The 18,776-nt window shown below is 50.8% G+C and overlaps 2 protein-coding genes across 2 annotated transcripts; both read left to right on the top strand.

Moving 5' to 3' along the window:
* Positions 1-11,529, top strand: LOC132506246 (serine protease 41-like). The gene is made up of 7 exons (XM_060124789.1): positions 1-78; positions 222-406; positions 814-969; positions 1,178-1,185; positions 1,699-1,974; positions 10,770-10,924; positions 11,311-11,529. The coding sequence occupies exons 1-7, from the start codon at positions 1-3 to the stop codon at positions 11,527-11,529; spliced, it is 1,077 nt and encodes a 358-aa protein (XP_059980772.1).
* Positions 11,530-12,569: 1,040 nt separating this feature from the next.
* PRSS33 (serine protease 33) lies at positions 12,570-18,355 on the top strand. The gene is given in 6 exon segments (XM_060124790.1): positions 12,570-12,670; positions 15,403-15,485; positions 16,983-17,145; positions 17,366-17,634; positions 17,827-17,996; positions 18,197-18,355. Coding segments are annotated over 6 exon segments (945 nt in total).
* The last annotated feature ends 421 nt before the right edge of the window (positions 18,356-18,776 follow it).

Below are 18,776 nucleotides of genomic sequence, written 5' to 3' on the forward strand. Positions count from 1 at the left end.
ATGGGGGGCAGCCAGGTCCCCAGGGTCGCAGACAAGAAAGGGATCGTCTGGGTACACTGGCTCCTGGGCCATAACAAGGTACTTAGTTGGGGGACCGAGCTCCAGTAGAAGCTCAAAGCCGGGGCACTGTGACGTCCCAGGTTCCCAAATATCCCTTGGACCAGAGAGGTCAAGCTGAGGGAAGGGGGCGGCCAGGGTTCCCGTGGCTCCCTCTCCCCGAGGGGGCGCCCCAGCCGCGCCTTGGAGCTGGCGGAAGCAGAGGGGGCGCCAGGCGGCGGGAAGAAGAAGCCGTGGGCGCGCAGGTCAGGACGCTGCTGCTGGCGCAACTGTTGGTGCGGGTCGAAATCGCGAGGCAGGGTGAGCTGAGGCGGGGGCTGCCGGCGCAGCTAGGGGTGATGGGGGAAGGGTGGGGCGCGTGGAGACCAAAGGGAGCTCGCTTTCTCTCCTACCCGCAGCGTTGCGGGATAGGGACCTGTTGCTTCCAGGTAAGGCGTCCAGGGGACGCGCTTCCCTGCGCAGGGCACCTGAGCCGGAGCGCGAATGGCGACTCATCTTTTCCTCTTCCCGCCCCAGGTTTCTAGAACTCTTCTATGCTCGCATGCAACTGATGGGGCCCCCCTGGGTGTGGGGGAGGGGCGGGCACCTGTGGACCACGTGGGGCAGGTCCCCAGCGTCCCCTTCTTCCTGGGCGGCAAGACCCCTGGACGCGCGGTTCCCCGGGGCGCCCCTTTTCTTCTTCCACTCGGTGGGTGAGGGTGGACGGGGTGGGCCTGCCTCCCGCAGCTCGGCCTGGTGTCCATTTGTCCATCCCAGGGCCATGTGGCCAACGGACTGTCCCGACACTCATAGTGTATGGAAAGGATGCAGGGCTTGGGCGCAGGGCAGCCTGCGCCTATGGGGCTCCCACTACTGCGGAGCAAGCCTGCTCAACCGCCGCTGGGTGCTCTCGGCCGCGCACTGCTTCCAAAAATGAGTCTGGGGGCGGGCGGCCCGCTGACCCCGGGCCCTGGGTCTGCACCAGGACCTGCGCGCATGCCCCACGTGGACACGGCCCTCGTGTGCTCCTGAGGCGCAGTCCCGGCTGCAGCCCGTTACGCACCCACGCGAGTCCCCCAGGGCTCTCCGGGAGGAAACGCTGTGCGGTTTCTACCAGAACGTTCTCCCAGAACTTTCCCACGCACATTTGTCTTGTTCTTTTCTTTCTCACGTCACTTGTCCCCAAACGGCACCACCAACCTCCACCTTCCTCACCCCACCTCCCAGCAGAGGTGACCCCTTCCCCCCCCGCCCGCCGAGGGGAGGAATGAGCTGAAGTAAGTGCTGGACACACAGCCTGGCCTGTGGTGACAGTGGCCCCGGTAGCTGTTTTGAGCCCAGCCTGCTGTGGCGCCCATGCACCTGCTCGTTGCCTTTTGAGAAGGGTTCTTGGAGGTGACAGGTGGTTGAGTGACTGGCCAGATGAGCTGTTAGGGGAGGCACCCTCCTGCCAACACCCCCAAGTCCCCAGGTGTGGGACTTTGTTTGGGGCTGTCTGGGCTCTCCCCGTTTCTACCCTGGCCTCTTTGGTCGAAGGAAGACCTGCTAATGGTGCCTGGGGTGAGCCCCGCAGCAGCTCGGGGGTCTCAGCTCAGGGAGCAGCCCCAGGTGTGCTCAGGTGGCCCACCCTGACAGCTCTCTCCTCCCCTGCCAGCAACAGAGATCCCTATGAATGGTCGGTCCAGTTTGGCGAGCTGTCTGTCACACCACCCACTTGGAGCCTGCGGGCCTACCTCCATCGTTACAGGGTGAAGAGTATTATTATATACCCCAAATCCAGGAATTATTTGCAGGACGACAGCTCCCTGCTGAAGCTGTCCTCCTCCGTCACCTTCAATAAGCACATCCAGCCCGTCTGTGTCCTGTCCTCCTCCTCTGAATTCAAGAACTGTGATGACTGCTGGGTGAATGGCTGGGGGGACATCCGTGAGAAAAAGAGTGAGGTTGGGGACAGACGGGTTGGGAAGGGGAGTGTTATTCACCACGTCCTGTGCCAGCCACACCAGCTGCAGTGGCCCCCACCTTGGTCTGTGTGCCACTGTGCTTTGGCTTTGGCCCGCTGAGCAATCCCTCCTCACCTCCTTTCCACACCCCGCGCCCCCGTAGAGCAGGGCTTTCTGTACCCACACTCAGCTACCCCTCCCTTCCGAGTCTGTGAGCCAGAAACCAGAGAGGGAGGCCCCCCTGCACCGGCCCAGGCCACACCCCCAGCCTGCAGGGGTGTGCGAGGTTTTGGGTTGGACTTGTCAGAAAGGCATCAGGCATTGTTTGTTTTGGGGGGTTTTTTGAAGTATACTTCAAAAACCATAAAATTCATCCTTTTAAAGTATACAATTCAGGGACTTCCCTGGTAGTCCAGTGGTTAAGACTCTTTCCACTGCAGGGGGTGTGGGTTCGATCTCTGGTTTGGGAACTAAGATCCCATACCCCGTGTGGTGCAGCCAAAAAAAAAAGGCATACAATTAAGACGGTTTTTTTTTTTTTTAGTATATTCACAGAGTGGTTCCATCACCACTGTCTAATTACAGAACATTTTCATCATCTCAAAATGAAATCCCATGCTTATTAGCTATTACTCCTAATTCCCCGTTGTTCTAGGGCCATAGCCCCTGGCAGCCACTAATCTGCTTTCTGTGTCTAATGGATTTACCTACTCTGGACGCTTCATATGAATACAGTTATACACTACGTGCTAGCTTCCCTCACTAAGCATAATATTTTCAATGTTCATTCACGTTTTAGTGTGTGTCAGTACTTCACTCCTTCTTTCTTGTTAAGGTTTAACTCATATAACATTAACCATTTTAAAGTATATAATTCAATGGCATTTAGAACATTCACAGTGCATAACCATCAACTCTATCAAGATCCAAAACATTTTCATCACGCCCAGAGGAAATCCCATAACCATTAAACAGTCACTCCCCATTACCCCCTCCCTCCAGCCCTTAGCAGCCACTAACCAACTTTTTGTCTCTATGGATTTACCTGTTCTGGACATTTCATATAAATGGAATCACACACTGTGTCACCTTTTATGTTTGGCTTCTTTCACTTAGCATAATGTTCTCAAGATTCATCCATATTATAGTATGTATGAAAACTTCATTCTCTTTTATGGCTGAATAATATTCCATTGTATGGATGCACAATTTGTTTATCCATTCCTCCATTGATGCCATTTGTGTTGTTTCCATCTTTTGGGTATTTGTATTAGTATACAAATTTGTGCTTGAATACCTCTTTTCAATTATTTTGTGAATGTATTTAGGAGTGCAATCCTGGATCACATGGTCATTCTATGTTTAACTTCTTGAGGAGCTGACAAACAGTGTTCCATAGCAGCTGCTCCATTTTACGTTCCTATCAACAGTGAGGGTTATCATTTCTCTCCATTCTCCTCAATAAAAAACTTGTTATTTTCCAGGTTTTTGTTTGTTTGTTTGTTTTGTTTTGTTTTGTTTTGGCCATCCTAGTGGGTGTGAAGTGGTATTTCACTGTGGTTTTGATTTGCATTTCTCTAATGACTAGTGATGTTGAGCAACTTTTCATGTGCTGGTTGGCCATTTGTATATCTTCCTTGGAGTAATGGCTATTTAAGTCCCTTACCCTTTTTTTTTTTTGGTCACACCACGTGGCTTGTGGAATCATAGTTCCCCAGCCTGGGATTGAAACTGGGCCCTCAGCAGTGAGAGCAGAGAGTCCTAACCACTGGACCTCCAGGGAATTCCCAACCCAATTTTTAAAATTTATTTATTTATTATTTTCTTTTTTTTTGCGGTACGCGGGCCTCTCACTGTTGTGGCCTCTCCCGTTGCAGAGCACAGGCTCCGGACGCGCAGGCTCAGCAGCCATGGCTCAAGGGCCCAGCCACTTCGCGGCATGTGGGATCTTCCCGGACCGGGGCACGAACCCGTGTTCCCTGCATCGGCAGGCGGACTCCCAACCACTGCGCCACCAGGGAAGCCCTGTTTGTTTTTAAATAAATTTATTTATTTTATTTTTGGCTGCGTTGGGTCTTCATTACTGCACGCGGGCTTTTCTCTGGTTGCGGCGAGCTGGGGCTACTCTTCGTGTGCGCAGGCTTCTCACTGTGGTGGCTTGTCTTGTTGGGAGCACGGGCTCTAGGTGCACGGGCTTCAGTAGTTGTGGCACACGGGCTCAGTAGTTGTGGCTCGCAGGCTCTGGAGTGCAGGCTCAGTAGTTGTGGCACACGGGCTTAGTTGCTCTGCGGCATGTGGGATCTTCCTGGATCAGGGCTCAAACCCATGTCTCCTGCACTGGCAGGCAGATTCTTAACCACTGCGCTACCAGGGAAGACCAACCCCCCCCAACCCTTTTTTTTTTTTTTTTTTTTCCGGTACACGGGCCTCTCACTGTTGTGGCCCCTCCCATTGCTGAGCACAGGCTGCGGACGCGCAGGCTCAGCGGCCATGGCTCACGGGCCTAGCCGCTCTGCAGCATGTGGGATCTTCCCGGACCGGGGCACGAACCCGTGTCCCCTGCATCGGCAGGCGGACTCTCAACCACTGTGCCACCAGGGAAGCCCCCCAACCCATTTTTTTTTTTTTGCGGTATGCAGGCCTCTCACTGCTGCGGCCTCTCCTGTTGCGGAGCACAGGCTCCGGACGCGCAGGCTCCGCGGCCATGGCTCACGGGCCTAGCCGCTCCGCGGCATGTGGGATCTTCCGAGACTGGGGCAGGAACCCGCGTCCCCTGCATCGGCAGGCGGACTTTCAACCACTGCGCTACCAGGGAAGCCCCCCAACCCATTTTTAAACTGAGTTGTCTTTGTTGTGATGTTGTAATCGTTTTTATATATTCTGGATACTAGACCCATTTTAGATATATGATTTGCAAATATCTTTTCCTATTCTGTGGGGTTTTTTTTTCCTTTTTTCTTCTTTTTTTTTTTTAAACTGGCTCCTGGGTCTCACTCCATGGATTAAATTGGTCTGGGATGTGGCACAGACATTGGGATATTTTTAAGCGTCCCAGGTGATTTTAATATGTAGCTAAGGGTAAGACCAGCTGGCCTAATGGGGTTCATGATGCTTAGAGAGCCAAGTGATGCCGGGAAAGAGGCAATAATCTCCAGGAAAAGGACGAAGAGCTAAAGGTTTGAAAGTTGAAATGAAGACCTAGCTGAAGTTCTGCAGAACAGGTAGGCTTTAGTGTCAGAAAGTTGTGTTTTGAATCCTCTTACTTAACTCTTCAGTTTCTTCGAAAGAGGCATCATAGCTCCTTCCTTCCGGGTTGTTCCATGTTGTCAGTCCCTGGTGTTGATGGGGGAAGAGCACTTCAGATGCAGGACTGAGCCAAGACTCGTGGACCACATCTCTTTTCACTTTCATGATAGTATCTATTGATGCACAGAATATTTTAATTTTGATGAAGTTCAGATTATTTTTTCTCTGGCGCTTTTGCTTTTGGTATCATGTCTAAGAAATAATTGCCAAATTCGAGGTCATGAAGATTTACCCTCATGTTTTCTTGAAGAGTTTTATAGTTTTAGCTGTTATATGTATATCTTTGATTCTTTTTTTTTTTTTTTTTTTTTTTGCGGTATGTGGGCCTCTCACTGTTGGGGCCTCTCCCGTTGCGGAGCACAGGCTCCGGACGCGCAGGCTCAGCGGCCATGGCTCACGGGCCCAGCCGCTCCGCGGCATGTGGGATCTTCCAGGACCGGGGCACGAACCTGTGTCCCCTGCATCAGCAGGCAGACTCTCTACCACTGCGCCACCAGGGAAGTCCTCTTTGATTCATTTTGAGTTGATCTTTGTTTATGGTGCGAAGTAGTGGGTCCAACTTCATTTTTTGCATTTGGATATCTAGTTGTCCCAGCACCATTTGTTAAAGAGACTATTCTCTACTCCACTGAATTATCTTGGCACCTTGTCAAAAATTAGTTGACCAAAGAAGAATGGGTTTATTTTCTAGACTCTCAATTCTGTTCCGTTTGTCTGTATGTTTATCCATTTGCCAGGACCCCATTGTTTGATTCCTATAGCTTCCAAGTATGTTTTGAAATTGGGAAGTGTGTATTCTCCAACTTTGTTTACTTTTTCAAATATTGGTTTTGTTATTTGGGGGTCTCTTGATAGTCCCTCTAAATGTTAGGATGAGCTTGTCAATTTCCACTAAAAAGGCCATTGGAATTTGGATAGGGATTGCATTGAATCTGTGGATTGCTTCGGGGGAGTATTATCATCTAAATAATATTAAGTCTCCAGTCCATAAACAGAAGATATGTTTCCATTTATTTATGTCTTCTTTAATTTCTTTCAGCAATGTTTTGTAGTTTTTTGTGTACAGGTCCTCAATTAAATTTAACTATTTCATTCTTTTTGATGCTATTGTAAAATGACATTTCTTTTCTAATATCCTTTTGAAATTGTTCATTGGTAGTGTATAGAAATATAATTGACTTTTGTGTCTTGATTTTAGATCCTGCAAATTTGCTGAATTCATTTATTAATTCTAGTCCTTCTTTGTGTACTCTTCATTATTTTCTATATATAAGATCATGTCTCCTGTGAATAGACATAGTTTTACTTCTTCCTTTCCAACTTGGATGTGTTTTATTTCCTTTTCTTGCCTAATTGCTCTGACTAGAACTTCCAGTAAAATGTTAGATAGAAGTGGCAAAAACTGGCATCATTATCTTTTTCCTGTTCTTAGGGGGAAAGCTTTCAGTCTTTCACAATTCTGTAGCTGTGGGTTTTTCACATATGATCTCTATCATGTTAAGGAAGTTCTCTCTATCCTTAGTTTATTGAGTGTTTTTATAATGAAAGTGTTGGATTTTCCTGCATCAATTAGGATAACCATGTGGGGTTTTTTTTCTCCTTCATTCTATTACTATAGTCTGTAGTATGTTATATTGATTGATTTTTGTATGTTGAACCCACCTTGCACTCTGGATAAATTTCACTCGGTCGTGGTGTAGAATTCTTTTAATATGCTGCTGGATTCAGTTTGCTGGTATTTTGTTGAGCATTTTTTCATATATGTTGGTCTGTAGTTTCTTTTTTTTTTTTTTTTTTTTTTGCGGTACACGGGCCTCTCACTGTTGTGGCCTCTCCCACTGCGGAGCACAGGCTCCGGACGCACAGGCCCAGCGGCCATGGCTCACGGGCCCAGCCGCTCCACGGCATGTGGGATCTTCCCGGACGGGGCAGGAACCCATCGGCAGGCGGACTCTCAACCACTGCGCCACCAGGGAAGCCCTATGGTTTCTTTTTGTGTGTGATAACTTGCTTGGGCTTTGGTGTCACAGTAATGCCAGTCTCATGGAATGAGTTAGGAAGTGTTCCTTCCTCTTCTGTTTTTTGGATGATTGATGTTAATTTCTTCCTATGTTTGATAGAAGTCACCATTTAAGCCATCTGGCCCAAGGCTTTTCTTCATTGGGAGGTTTCTGACTAGTGACTAAATCTTTTTACTTGTTATGTGTCTGTTCAGATTTTCTATTTCTTCTTGAGTCTGTTTTAGTATTTTGTGTGTTCCTAGGAATTTGTCCATTTCCTCTAGGTTATCTAATTTGTTGGAATACAGTTGTTCATAATATTCACTTATAGTCCTTAATTTTTCTTTAAGGTCAGTAATAATGTCCCCACTTTCATTGTCAATTTTGTTGATCTTTCAAAGAACCAACTTTTGGTTTTGTTTATTTTCGCTATTGTTTTTCTGTTCCCTAGTTTGATTTTTTTCCATTCCTCTCTTTATTATTTCCTTCCTTCTTCTACCTTTGGGTTTAATTTGCTCTTTTTTTTTCTAGTTCCTTAAGTTAGATTGTTGATTTGAGATTTTTCTCCTTTATTAACATAGGCATTTCCAGCTATAAATTTCCTTGTGAGAATTGCTTTTGCTGCAACCAATAAGTTTTGGTATGTTGTGTTTTTATTTCCATTCATCTCAAAATACTTTCTAATTTTCCTTGTGATTTCTTCTTTGACCCATTGGTTAGAAGTATGTTGTTTAATTTCCACATATTTGTGAATTTTTCAGTTTTCCTTCTGTTATTGATTTCTAGCCTCAATCCACTGTTTTCTATGATGTCAATCTTTTCTAATTTATTGCAACTTATTTTGTGGCCTGACATGTCATCTATCTTGGAGAATGTTTTGCATCCACTTGAAAGGAATGTGTATTCTGCTCTTGTTTGGGTGGATTGTTCTGTATATGTCTTTTAGGTCTAGCTGCTTTATAATGCTATTCAAGTCCTCTGTTATCTTACTGATCTTCTCTCTGGTTGTTCTATCCATTAATAAAAGTGGGGCATTGAAGTCTCCAACTGTTCTCATAGAACTGTCTATTTCTCCCACCAGTTACATCAATTTTGCTTCATGTATTTTGGGACTCAGTTGTTAGATGTGTAGATATTTATAATTATTATACCTTGAGGACTTACCACTTTTGTCAACATATAATGTCCTTCTTTGACTCTTTTTAAAAATATTTATTTATTTTTTTTAATTTATTTTGGCTGCACTGGGTCTTAGTTGAAGCATGCAGGATCTTCATTGCGTCATGCGGGATACTTAGTTGCGGCATGTGGGATTTCTTAGTTGTGGCATGCAGACTTCTAAGTTGCGACATGCAGACTCTTAAGTTGCAGCATGCATGTGGGATCTAGTTCCCTGACCAGGGATCAAACCCAGGCACCCTGCATTGGGAGCACAGAGTTTTACCTGCTGGACCACCAGGGAAGTCCCCCTTCTTTGACTCTTGTAACACGTTTTGACTGAAAATCCATTTTGTCTGACATTAGTATAGCAACCTCAGCTCTTTTTGGTTACTATTTGCATGGAATGTCTTTTTCCAACCTTTCACTTTAAACCTATATTTACCTTTGGATCTAAAATTATTGTCGGGCTTCCCTGGTGGTGCAGTGGTTAAGAATCTGCCTGCCAATGCACGGAACACAGGTTTGAGCCCTGGTCTGGGAAGATCCCACATGCCGCGGAGCAACTAAGCCCATGCGCCACGACTACTCTAGAGCCCACGAGCCACAACTGCTGAGCCCATGTGCCACAACTACTGAAGACTGTGCACCTAGAGCCTGTGCTCTGCAGCAAGAGAAACCACGCAATGAGAAGCCTGTGCACCACAACAGAGTGGCCCCCGCTTGCCACAACTAGAGAAAGCTTGCATGCAACAACGAAGACCCAACGCAGCCAAAAATAATAAATAAATAAAATTTAAAAAATACAAAAATTAAAATATAATAAAATTATTGTCTTGTAGACAGGATATAGTTGGATCTCTGTTTTTAATCCATTCTGCCAATCTCTTCCTTTTAATTGGAGTGTTTAATAGTTACATTAAAATTAATTACTGATAGGGAAGGATTTACTTCTACCATTATTCAATTTGTTTTCTATATTTTGTCGGATGTGGAAGATATAGATATCTTATATCTATATCATATCTATATCTATACCTAAGTCATATCTTTTTTGTTCCTTATTTCCTCCTTTTTGTGTTTAATTGATTTTTATTAGTGTACTGTATTGATTTCCTTCTTATTTCCTGTTCTGTATATTTTTTAGTTATTTTCTCAGCAGTTTCCCTGGAGATTACAGTTAATAACTTAAACTTATACCAGTCTATTTTGAATTAATATCAACTTAGGTTCAATAGCATACAAAAGTTCTGTTCCTATACAACCCTATTCTTCTCAAGTTGTTATTGTCACAGTTTACATCTTTATATATTGTGTAACCATATCTTTATATATTGTGTAAGCAATCTCTGTGTAACAGAGATTTACAATTATTGTCTTTTAAATTGCATTTGTCTTTTAAATTGTATAGCAAAAAAAGTATGAACCAAAACTATAATAATACTGGCTTGTATGTTTACCTGTGTAGTTACGTTTACCAGTGTTCTCTATTTCTTCCTATGGGTATAAGCTACTGGCTACTGCCCTTTCATTTCATCCTGAAGGGCTCCCTTTTCCATTTCTTGTAGGGCAGGCCTACTAATGATGAACACTCTCAGCATTTGCTTATCTGGGAATATCTTAATCTTGCCTTCATTTTTTTTGAAGGATAGCTTTGTCTGATCTAGAATTCTTGGTTGACTGTTTTAGTCTCTTAGCACTTTACATATGTCATTGCACTGCCTTTTGGCCTCCAGGGTGTCTGAAAAGAATGTGGCTGTCAATCTTGTTGAAGATCCCCTATACTTGATGTGTAGCTTCTCTCTCGCTGTTTACAAGATTCTCCTTTTGTCTTTGCATTTTGATATTTTGATGAAAATGTATCTCAGTGTGGATCTCCTTGTGTTTATCCTACTTGGAATTTGTTCACCTTCCTGAATGTGTAGTTTCATATCTTTCATCAAATTTGGGAAAACTTCAGCCTGGATCCTGCAGCTATACTAATTATAAACAGGCTCAGCTGCATCAGCCCCTCCCCCTGTGTATGCTTCAGCCATGGTCTCTCCCCACTGGCTCAGGCAGGGCCTGTCATCTGCAGGCTACAGAGAGGGAAACCAAGCCTCAGGGAGGTGCTGTGACAGCCTGTCCATCCATTGGGTCCTTCTGTGATATTGTTCATCACCCACCACATACTGGGTGCTGGACTAGAGCAGAGGAATCAAGAGCAATGTCCCAGGTACTGTGGATACTCCAGGAAGTCCACTCCCCTTCATACCCCCTTTCCCCAGATGGCAGAGGAGAGGCTAAGGTTGTTGTCTTTCTCTCTCCCACCCTCAACCCCTGGCAGATCTGCCACCTCCCTACGATCTTCAGGAAGTGCAAGTCTCCATCATAAACAAATCCAGGTGTTCCTACCTGTTCCATCAGCCTGATTACAGCAGTCACAGCAGTAATAATATGATTTGTCCTGGCTCTGAGGATGGCAACACTGACACCTGCAAAGTGAGTACCGCTGCCCCAATGAGGGCCATACTGAAACTGGGTACCACCCCTCCCAATCTTGGGCCTGAGAGCAACCACCTTGACCCCCTACCAATCCACCCTTAGAGTTCATTCATGAGAAAATCATTGTAGACCTCATTTATCCAGCCTATAAAACAAGCTTCCTGTTTTACATTAATTGTACCTCCTTTGATCCTATGTGAAATTGAGTGGATAGACTATTGCCCCCCTTTGCAGATGCAGAAACTGAAGTTTTTTTGCTTCCAGGGGGAGGAGTGGGATTTGCAGCCAGTCTGCCCAGCTCCACAGCCCCTCCTGCTCTACCAGCTTCTCCACTGGCCCCTCCTGCCCCATCCCAGGTCTTGCTCACCCACACTGCTTTCCAGGGTGACCCAGGCAGACCCTTGGTCTGTGAAAAGAATGGGCCGTGGATTCAGATTGGAATCGTGAGCTGGGGAGTGGGCTGTGGTAGGCGCAACCAGGCCGGCATCTATACCAATGTCAGTAGTTACTTCAACTGGATCCAGATGCTGGTGGGCCACAGCACACCCAGGCCAGACCCCTCTCAGTTGCTGCTGCCCCTCGCTCTGCTCTGGGCTCCCTGACTCCTGTAGCTGGCCTGTGCACACCTAAGCCCATGAGGGTGCAGTAGTTACTGCAGCTCCAGACATATTCACCAAGGGCTGGGGGCACGCCAGTGGCAGGACTGCCTGCTTGACCAGGCCCAGTCCCCTTCTGTCCCCTTTGCTAATAAACGTGTGTATGTTCACATTGATGCCTTGCACCACGTTCTATGGCCCTGGGTGGATTCCTGGATACCCTCACAGTTACCCATGTCCCATCCACTCGAAGACCACTCCTTAACTCCTAAACCATCGTCACCCATCTGTGCTATACGGGTTTTGGTTGCAAACAACAGAACCCTCTCAGGTTAGTTCAATCAGAAAGATAATTTACAGGGATTTCCCTGGTGGTCTGGTGGTTAAGACTCTGTGCTCCCAATATAGGGGCCCAGGTTCAATCCCTGGTCAGGGAACTAGAACACTCATGCCGCAGCTAAAGATATCCTGCAACAAAGATCCCGTGTGCTGCAACTAAGACCCGGCGCAGCCAAATAAATATTTAAAAAAAAGAAAGATAATTTACAGGAGGACATAAGTAGCAACAGGGTCCCTGGGGGCTAGGAAGGCTGGAGTGGAGTGCAGGGGAGGAAATGCCCCCAAACACCCCTAGCGCTCATGCCGTGTTCCCCACCACACAGACGCCAGACACTCCTGGTCTCACCACGGTCCCCCAAAGGCTGACCTGGGACCAGGACGAGGGTGCAGATAATTTATTTGGGAGGTGATACCAAGAAGCCCCAGTGAAGAGTGGGGAAACTGAGGCAGGAGGGCTGAGAGCCAATGACGTTTGCCCAGATGAGGAGGTTACCCTTGTGGGCAGCTGAGGCTCTGTCTGGCCAGGATCCCCTGAGAAATCACGGGGACACATCTCAGCATTGCCTGTGGGGGACAAGGACCTGGCATGGCCCTTTCTCTCCTGACTCCCCGTGGTTGAGGCTTGTCCTGGGGGTGTGGGGGCTCCAAGCTCCATAGGTGGCCTGGGTGGAGGGGCAGCATCAAGCGTGTCTCCCCCCAGCCTCAGCATGGCCAAGGGACCAGGCCAGCGGGGCCGACTTGGACTGCTTGGAACTGCTCGGGCAGATCTGCGTTTTCATGAGATCCAGAGGTGCTATGAGAGCAGAAGGTATGAGAAGTTCTGGTCGATTGACAGCTTGTCTCTGTGAAGAAGCAGGTGGAGGAGTCTTGGGAGGGTGCCCTCCTCGCCTCTGCCCACCAGGACAGCCACACAGGCTGTAGGACACCACGCTCAGGCTTCATGCCTCTCGGCAGCCCTGCAAGGCTGGAGCTTCTCTTCCCCCTCATCACAGTGAGGAAACTGAGGCCCAGCAAGGTGACAGAACTATTCAAGTCACTCAGCTCACAAGGGCCTGTGTCCACCTCTCACTGCATGGCCTGACTCAGAGGGGCCAGCAGGTACCGGGCAGGTGGGGTCTCCCAGGTCTCCTGTAAGACTCACCTGCATTGAGATTTCCACTCCCCCCATCTGCCCTCCCCAACAGCCAAAACCTGAGGGTGCCCCCACTCACCTCCCACAAAGGCCCTCTGAGTTGACCCAAGCAGAACACTCACTGCCCTGGTGTCCCATGTGTTACTGGAAGACAGTGTGATTTAATGCCCATTAAGCGCTTGGCCCCAGACCGGCCATGCTGCGACACTGCCCTGCAGGCCTGCTTGGACATTGCCCCTCCTCCAGCGCAGGCAGAGTAGCCTCTGGTGGCCCAGTGCCCATGTGACAGACTCATCCACAGAAATACTTTCAAGCCCGCCCAGGTGCACGTCCCACGTCCACCCATAGGGTCCTGTTCAGGGTCACCTACCCAGAGGCTCAAGAGGACTCCAGCCAGGTGCCACGGCATGCCCCTCCCCCTGGCCTGGCTCACCCCACACCTTTGTCCCCCTTCAGGCTGCTTTAGATGACCCCTGGTTGTTGGGTCAGCATGGTGTGGGGTCTGGCTGTGGCCGTCCCAAAGGGCCCAGCTTCTGCTGGGACATCAGTGAGCATACCACCTGGATCCTGGAAAGGCCACCCCGTCCCACCTCCTCCTGCTGCCAGGTCTACAGGGTGCCCCTGGGATCTGGCCAAGGGTAGGGCTGGGCCCTCGTCAGAGATGAGTCCTGTGCTGCAGATGGTGGGCTGGGCACTGCCATACTGAAACACACTGGCAGGGCAGCCAGCTCAGGGGGCACATCCCCTGCACCTTTGTTGAACTGTTATTTTGTTTTCATCCTTGGCATTTAAAGACTTTGGTTGTAAGCAAAAGAATCCCCTAGTACCAGCATGAGTGAAGGAGAGTTGCTTTAGAAGGATAAAGAACAGCCCACCAAGGGCAAGGATGACTGGAATGAGGAGCTCCAGCTTCACAGGACACTCTTTCTCAGCCTGGAAGGTTGCAGGCTCTCAGGCCAGCTGAGAGTCCTCGCCAGTGGCTGCAGCTATGGCTGCCCCCTGCCTGGGCCCCAAGGGGTCCTCTCTCCCTCCTCCAGGATAAAAATCCCAGGGAGGGATTCTGATTGGCTGGTCTGGGGTCATGTGTCACCTCTTGATCAATCACTGTGACCTGGAGGACATGGTGGGATGATGGCCCCCGTTTGGGTCATTTGCCCTCCCCTGGGAGTGGGGACAGGTCCAGCACCAGAAAAACGTGGGGTTGACTCAGCTATGGCCCTGAGAAGGATAGTTGTGAGAAGGGCAAGTAGATGACATTTGCTGAGGGGCCATTTCTGCAGTGTGACTCAAGGGTGGGACTGAAGGGCATGTGGGCCCAGCAGGGGTCTGTGCCTCAGTTTCTCAATCTGAGACAGGGGCTGGGTTGGGGTGAGCCCCTGGAGCGAGGTTCCTTTCCTACTCCTCTCAGCTTTGATTGTCCAATATTCAATCAGTACCAGATCCTCCCACCATAAGCCAGTTTCTCAGTGGGAATTTGTTTCCTGGTCCCTGCACCCAGGTGTCTGTCCTCCAGGCTTCCCGCCTCACCTAAATTGCAACAGGCAGACACGCAGCTCCTTCCATCCCGCCTTCCAGTGAACTCCCTTCTCAAGGTTTGGCCCATATCTCCAGAGATAGCTGTGTGTTCCCAGGGTCCCTGGTCACTCTTACTGCCACCTGCCTCTCCAGCTGCCCCAACTCTGCACCAAGGGGAACACTGCTCACCTGGCTCCATTCCTGCCAAGCCCTCTAATGGCAGCTGAATCCGGGGTAACGAAAGGTCAGGAGCCTTGGGGAAGGTGCTTCTTTTATTCTTGTGGCACTTCTATAGCATTTACATCAGCCAGGCACTATTCCAAGCTCTGCGTGGGCTAACCCAGTTAATCTTCACAACCACCTGGGAGGCGGGTTTTACAGAAGAGGAAACTCTCCCAAGGTCTCAGGGCTGGAGGGAGGGCGTTCCACAAGCCGACTCCGGAGTCCTTGAGCCTGGGCTTGAGCCTGCTCCTAGAGTGTGGACAGCAGAGGTCAGGCCTGAGGCTGCCCTCCCTCACTTCGAGTGGAGGGGCTGGGGCTGGGGCCGGTTGGCCTCTAGGTCCCCTCGTTCATATCCTTCACCCTCACTCCCGGCATGATGCCCTGCTGGCCCCTTTCACTCCCAAAGACTCAGTGCCCACTCTGTGCTGGGCACTGTTCAGGCCATGGGGGACTGGTATGCACTGAATGTCTGTGTCCTCTCCAAAATTTATATGTTGAAGCCTTAACCCCCAATGTGACAGTCTGTGGAAGTAATTAAGGTTAAATGAAGTCTTAAGGGTGGGCTCTGATCCGATAGGATTAATGTCCTTCTAAAAACAGACACCAGCACCCCCCCGCAATGCCCAGCAGACATAAAGAGGAGGCCGTGTGATCACACAGTGACATGCCAGCCACCAACAAGCCAAGAGAAGAGGCCTCAGAGGGAAACCCATCTTGCCAGTTCCTTGTTCTTGGACTTCCAGCCTCCAGAATGGTGAGAAATAAGCTGTGTTTAATCTCCCCAGTCTGTGGTGTTCTGTTCTGGCAGCCTGAGCTAAGACAGGGACAGAGACCCAGACCCTGCCTCATGGAGGGAGGACAAACAAATCAAACCTCCTCTATCACACATCAACTCCCACTGTGACGTGGCAGAGGAGGAGGTGTGCTGGGCAGGAAGGCCCCCAGGAGGAAGAACCAAGTGGAGGGCTGCTGGATGACTTGGTAGAAGGAGGTTCCAGAGCCTTCTGGGAAGTGGGCACAGTCCAGGCCCAGCCCACCGACTGAGCCCTGTCTCCAGCATCTCCCAGCCTCACCCGAGACCGGCAGCCTTGCTGTCCTGGCCACCCCAAATTGAAGAGGAGACTGTTTCCAAAGGTCAAGTCTGCTCCTGCCTCTAGGGTTAAGCGAGGACAGCTGCCAGGTTTAAACAAGATATTCATAAGACATTCATTCCCCACCCCCCACAAAAAAAACTGTGCAGAGCTGGGGCTGGGAGGGTCTATGCAAGGCCTGAAGCCTGGGCTCTGTCTGAGGCTGTCCCGGCCAGGATTTCTGGACAGAACAATGCTGTTCAGAAGCCCCAGTGACTGAGCACTGCAAGGAGCCAGGAGGCAGGATCAGGTTCAGAGATGAGCAGCCAAGGATCCTCTGGAGCTTTGTGGCCTGACCAAAACAACCCCGACCCCCGTTCATCCCCACCCCACATCGCCCCCCACATTGCCTGGCTGGGCACAGGCTCCCGCCCCCAGTTCTGTGCACCTTGGCCCAAGCCAGGTTTCCTTTGAGAAATCCAGGTGTCCCTTTCCTGCCACCTCAAAAGCACTGTTCAAAGCATCTTTGTTCAAGGCTGGGCTGATGAAGCCACAGCCCCGCCCTGACCTCCTTAATTACCTCCTGGCCAGACCCCCACCCCCTCCTGGGTCTTTAAGCCCCCAGGTTGTCCCCCAGCCCAGTTAGCAAGGAGGACACCAGCTGCAAGAGTGAGAACAGAATCCAGGGGCTGTGGGGTCTAGGGGTGGGGGGCACGCAGGAGCAGCTGTCAGGCAATGGAAATACAAGATGGGGGAGGGGCTGGGGTCCAGGGCTTGTATCGAGACCTAAGGTGGCCAAATCTCACAGTGGGTGGGGGGCAGGGGTGGTCTCTGGGGCCTGGGCATAGGGCATAGAGCCTGGGCCACAGGGCTAGGTCTGGGACCAACCAGGGTCTAAAGGAAGACAAAAGGGCCTCTGGGGGGGCTAGATCCTCCTCCTCTCTCTTCAGGTTCCAACCAGAGGGCACCCTCATTCCTAATCTCTGACCTCCCTCCCCTCACCCTGTTATCTGACACCAAACCCATAATCCAATCCCTTCCCTGCTTCCTCCTCCAGTGTGCCAACCCCCCTCCACTCCCCCCCACCTCCCCCAACCTTAGCCCTGTGTCTCCCTGCCCTCATCCTCCTCCGAGTTCCCCGCTCCTCTGCTCACCCTTGAGTTCCCCTTGTCCTCCCACAGCCTGTGGGCAGCCTCACGTGTCAAGTCTCATCGTGGGGGACCGGGACACCCAGGACGGAGAGTGGCCGAGGCAGGCGAGCATCCAGCACCGCGGGGCACGTGTGTGTGTGGGCTCGCTCGTCGCCCCCCAGTGGGTGCTGACGGCAGCACACTGCTTCCTGAGGTGAGCAGGCAGCCCAGGCTTGGACAAGGGGCACTCCCCTACTCTGAGGGCTCAACGTCGAAGGGGGCAGGGGCGGGTGGAGCAAGACCCACGGAAGGGGGCGTGCCACTTGGTGGAAGCATGGTCCCCAGGCTCTGAGTGAGAGGGTGGCGGGGATGGGGGCCCTAATGGGGGTGGAGAAGGAGCTGCTTTAACTAGACCCACCGCTGTCATGCCGGAGGGCGCTGCCATCTGAGTACCCCGTGCGCCTCGGGGCACTGCACCTGTGTCCTGCCTCGCCCCACGTTCTCTTGGTGCCCGTGCAGAGGGTGCTGCTGCCCCCGGACTACTCAGAGGACGGGACCCGAGGAGACCTGGCGTTGCTGCAGCTTCGCCGCCTAGTGCCCTTGAGCACATGAGTCCAGCCCATCTGCCTGCCTGAGCCTGGGCGTTGCCCACCACCAGGCACACCATGCTGGGTCACTGGCTAGGGCAGCCTCCACTCAGGAGGTGAGGCAGAGGGCGGGGCACTGGGGCATTGGGGCCGGACAGGCGATCTCTCTCCACCTCTCTCTGATCGGGAATCCCAGCCCCTCACTGCCCCAATCCAGGACCCACCGTGACCTCCAGGGACCCAAACATCTTCACAGTTTTTCCACCTCACTGTCTCCCAGCTCTTAGAAGTCCCCCCTTCTTCTCCAGTGCCACTCCCAGAGTGGCGACCTCTGCAGGGAGTACGGGTGCCACTGCTGGGTACTCACACCTGTGACCTCCTCTACCACATGGGCACCAACGTTCCTCGTGCCAAGCACATAGTGCTGCCAGGGAACCTGTGCACCGGCTATGTCGAGGGCCAGAAGGATGCCTGCCAGGTGCGAGAAGCTGCCTGGAAACTCTGGAGTCCATGCTGCTATGGCCGGCACCCTACCTCCTTAGAACCCAGGACCTAGGAGGTACCACCTCCAGGGCTCAGTGTCCTGGACCCCAACCCAGAGGCACCACCTGGGGGATTGCAGCCCTGGGACCCAAAGTCTCTGGAGGGCTGGGACCTAAGCTCTTCTTTCTCCTGCAGCGTGACTCTGGAGGACCCCTGACCTGTATGAGGTCTGGGCGCTGGGTCCTAGTGGGTGTGGTGAGCTGGGGCAAGGGCTGTGCCCTGCCCAACCGTCCAGATGTCTATACCAATATGGCTACTTACAGCCCTTGGATTCAGGCTCGCCTCAGCCTCTGATGCAGTGACACTGACCTGAAGCCAGACTCTGGAGTCCCTCAGCTGCCTGGTCTGTGTGGGGATCTACACATCCCCCCACCCTGCCCCTTCTGACTTAGGGCTTAGAGGCCTAATAAAGTTAAGGGGCCATCCACCCACCCATTCATCTGTCTATCCCCTGCCTCCTCCTTGGGGCTCACCAAACCCAAGCTGCCAACCCTCCTCCAGGAGCCTCCCAAGTGTCCCAGGGTCTCACACTCCCTCCCTTCCCTTCCTGCTCATATTTAACCCCCTGAGCTCCAGTCAGACAGGCAAGTGAGTCAGTGCTAGGTCTGGTCTGTGTGCCCTTCTTTTCTGGAAGAAGTCAGAGAAACTCAAATATGAGAGGAATTCAACACCAAGGAAATGACTGTCCATTGCTAGCTTTGAAGATGGAGGGGCC

Source organism: Lagenorhynchus albirostris, chromosome 15 (genome assembly GCF_949774975.1).
Source record: "Lagenorhynchus albirostris chromosome 15, mLagAlb1.1, whole genome shotgun sequence".
NCBI lineage: Eukaryota > Metazoa > Chordata > Mammalia > Artiodactyla > Delphinidae > Lagenorhynchus > Lagenorhynchus albirostris.

What these genes read in the sequence shown, in the direction of transcription:
- LOC132506246 (XM_060124789.1), top strand. Translation starts at nt 1, where the DNA reads ATGGGGGGCAGCCAGGTCCCCAGGGTCGCAGACAAGAAAGGGATCGTC. An exon ending in GGCTCCTGGGCCATAACAAG is followed by an intron (nt 79 to 221) that starts GTACTTAGTTGG and finishes CCTCTCCCCGAG; the next exon opens with GGGGCGCCCCAGCCGCGCCT. An exon ending in GGACATCCGTGAGAAAAAGA is followed by an intron (nt 1,975 to 10,769) that starts GTGAGGTTGGGG and finishes AACCCCTGGCAG; the next exon opens with ATCTGCCACCTCCCTACGAT.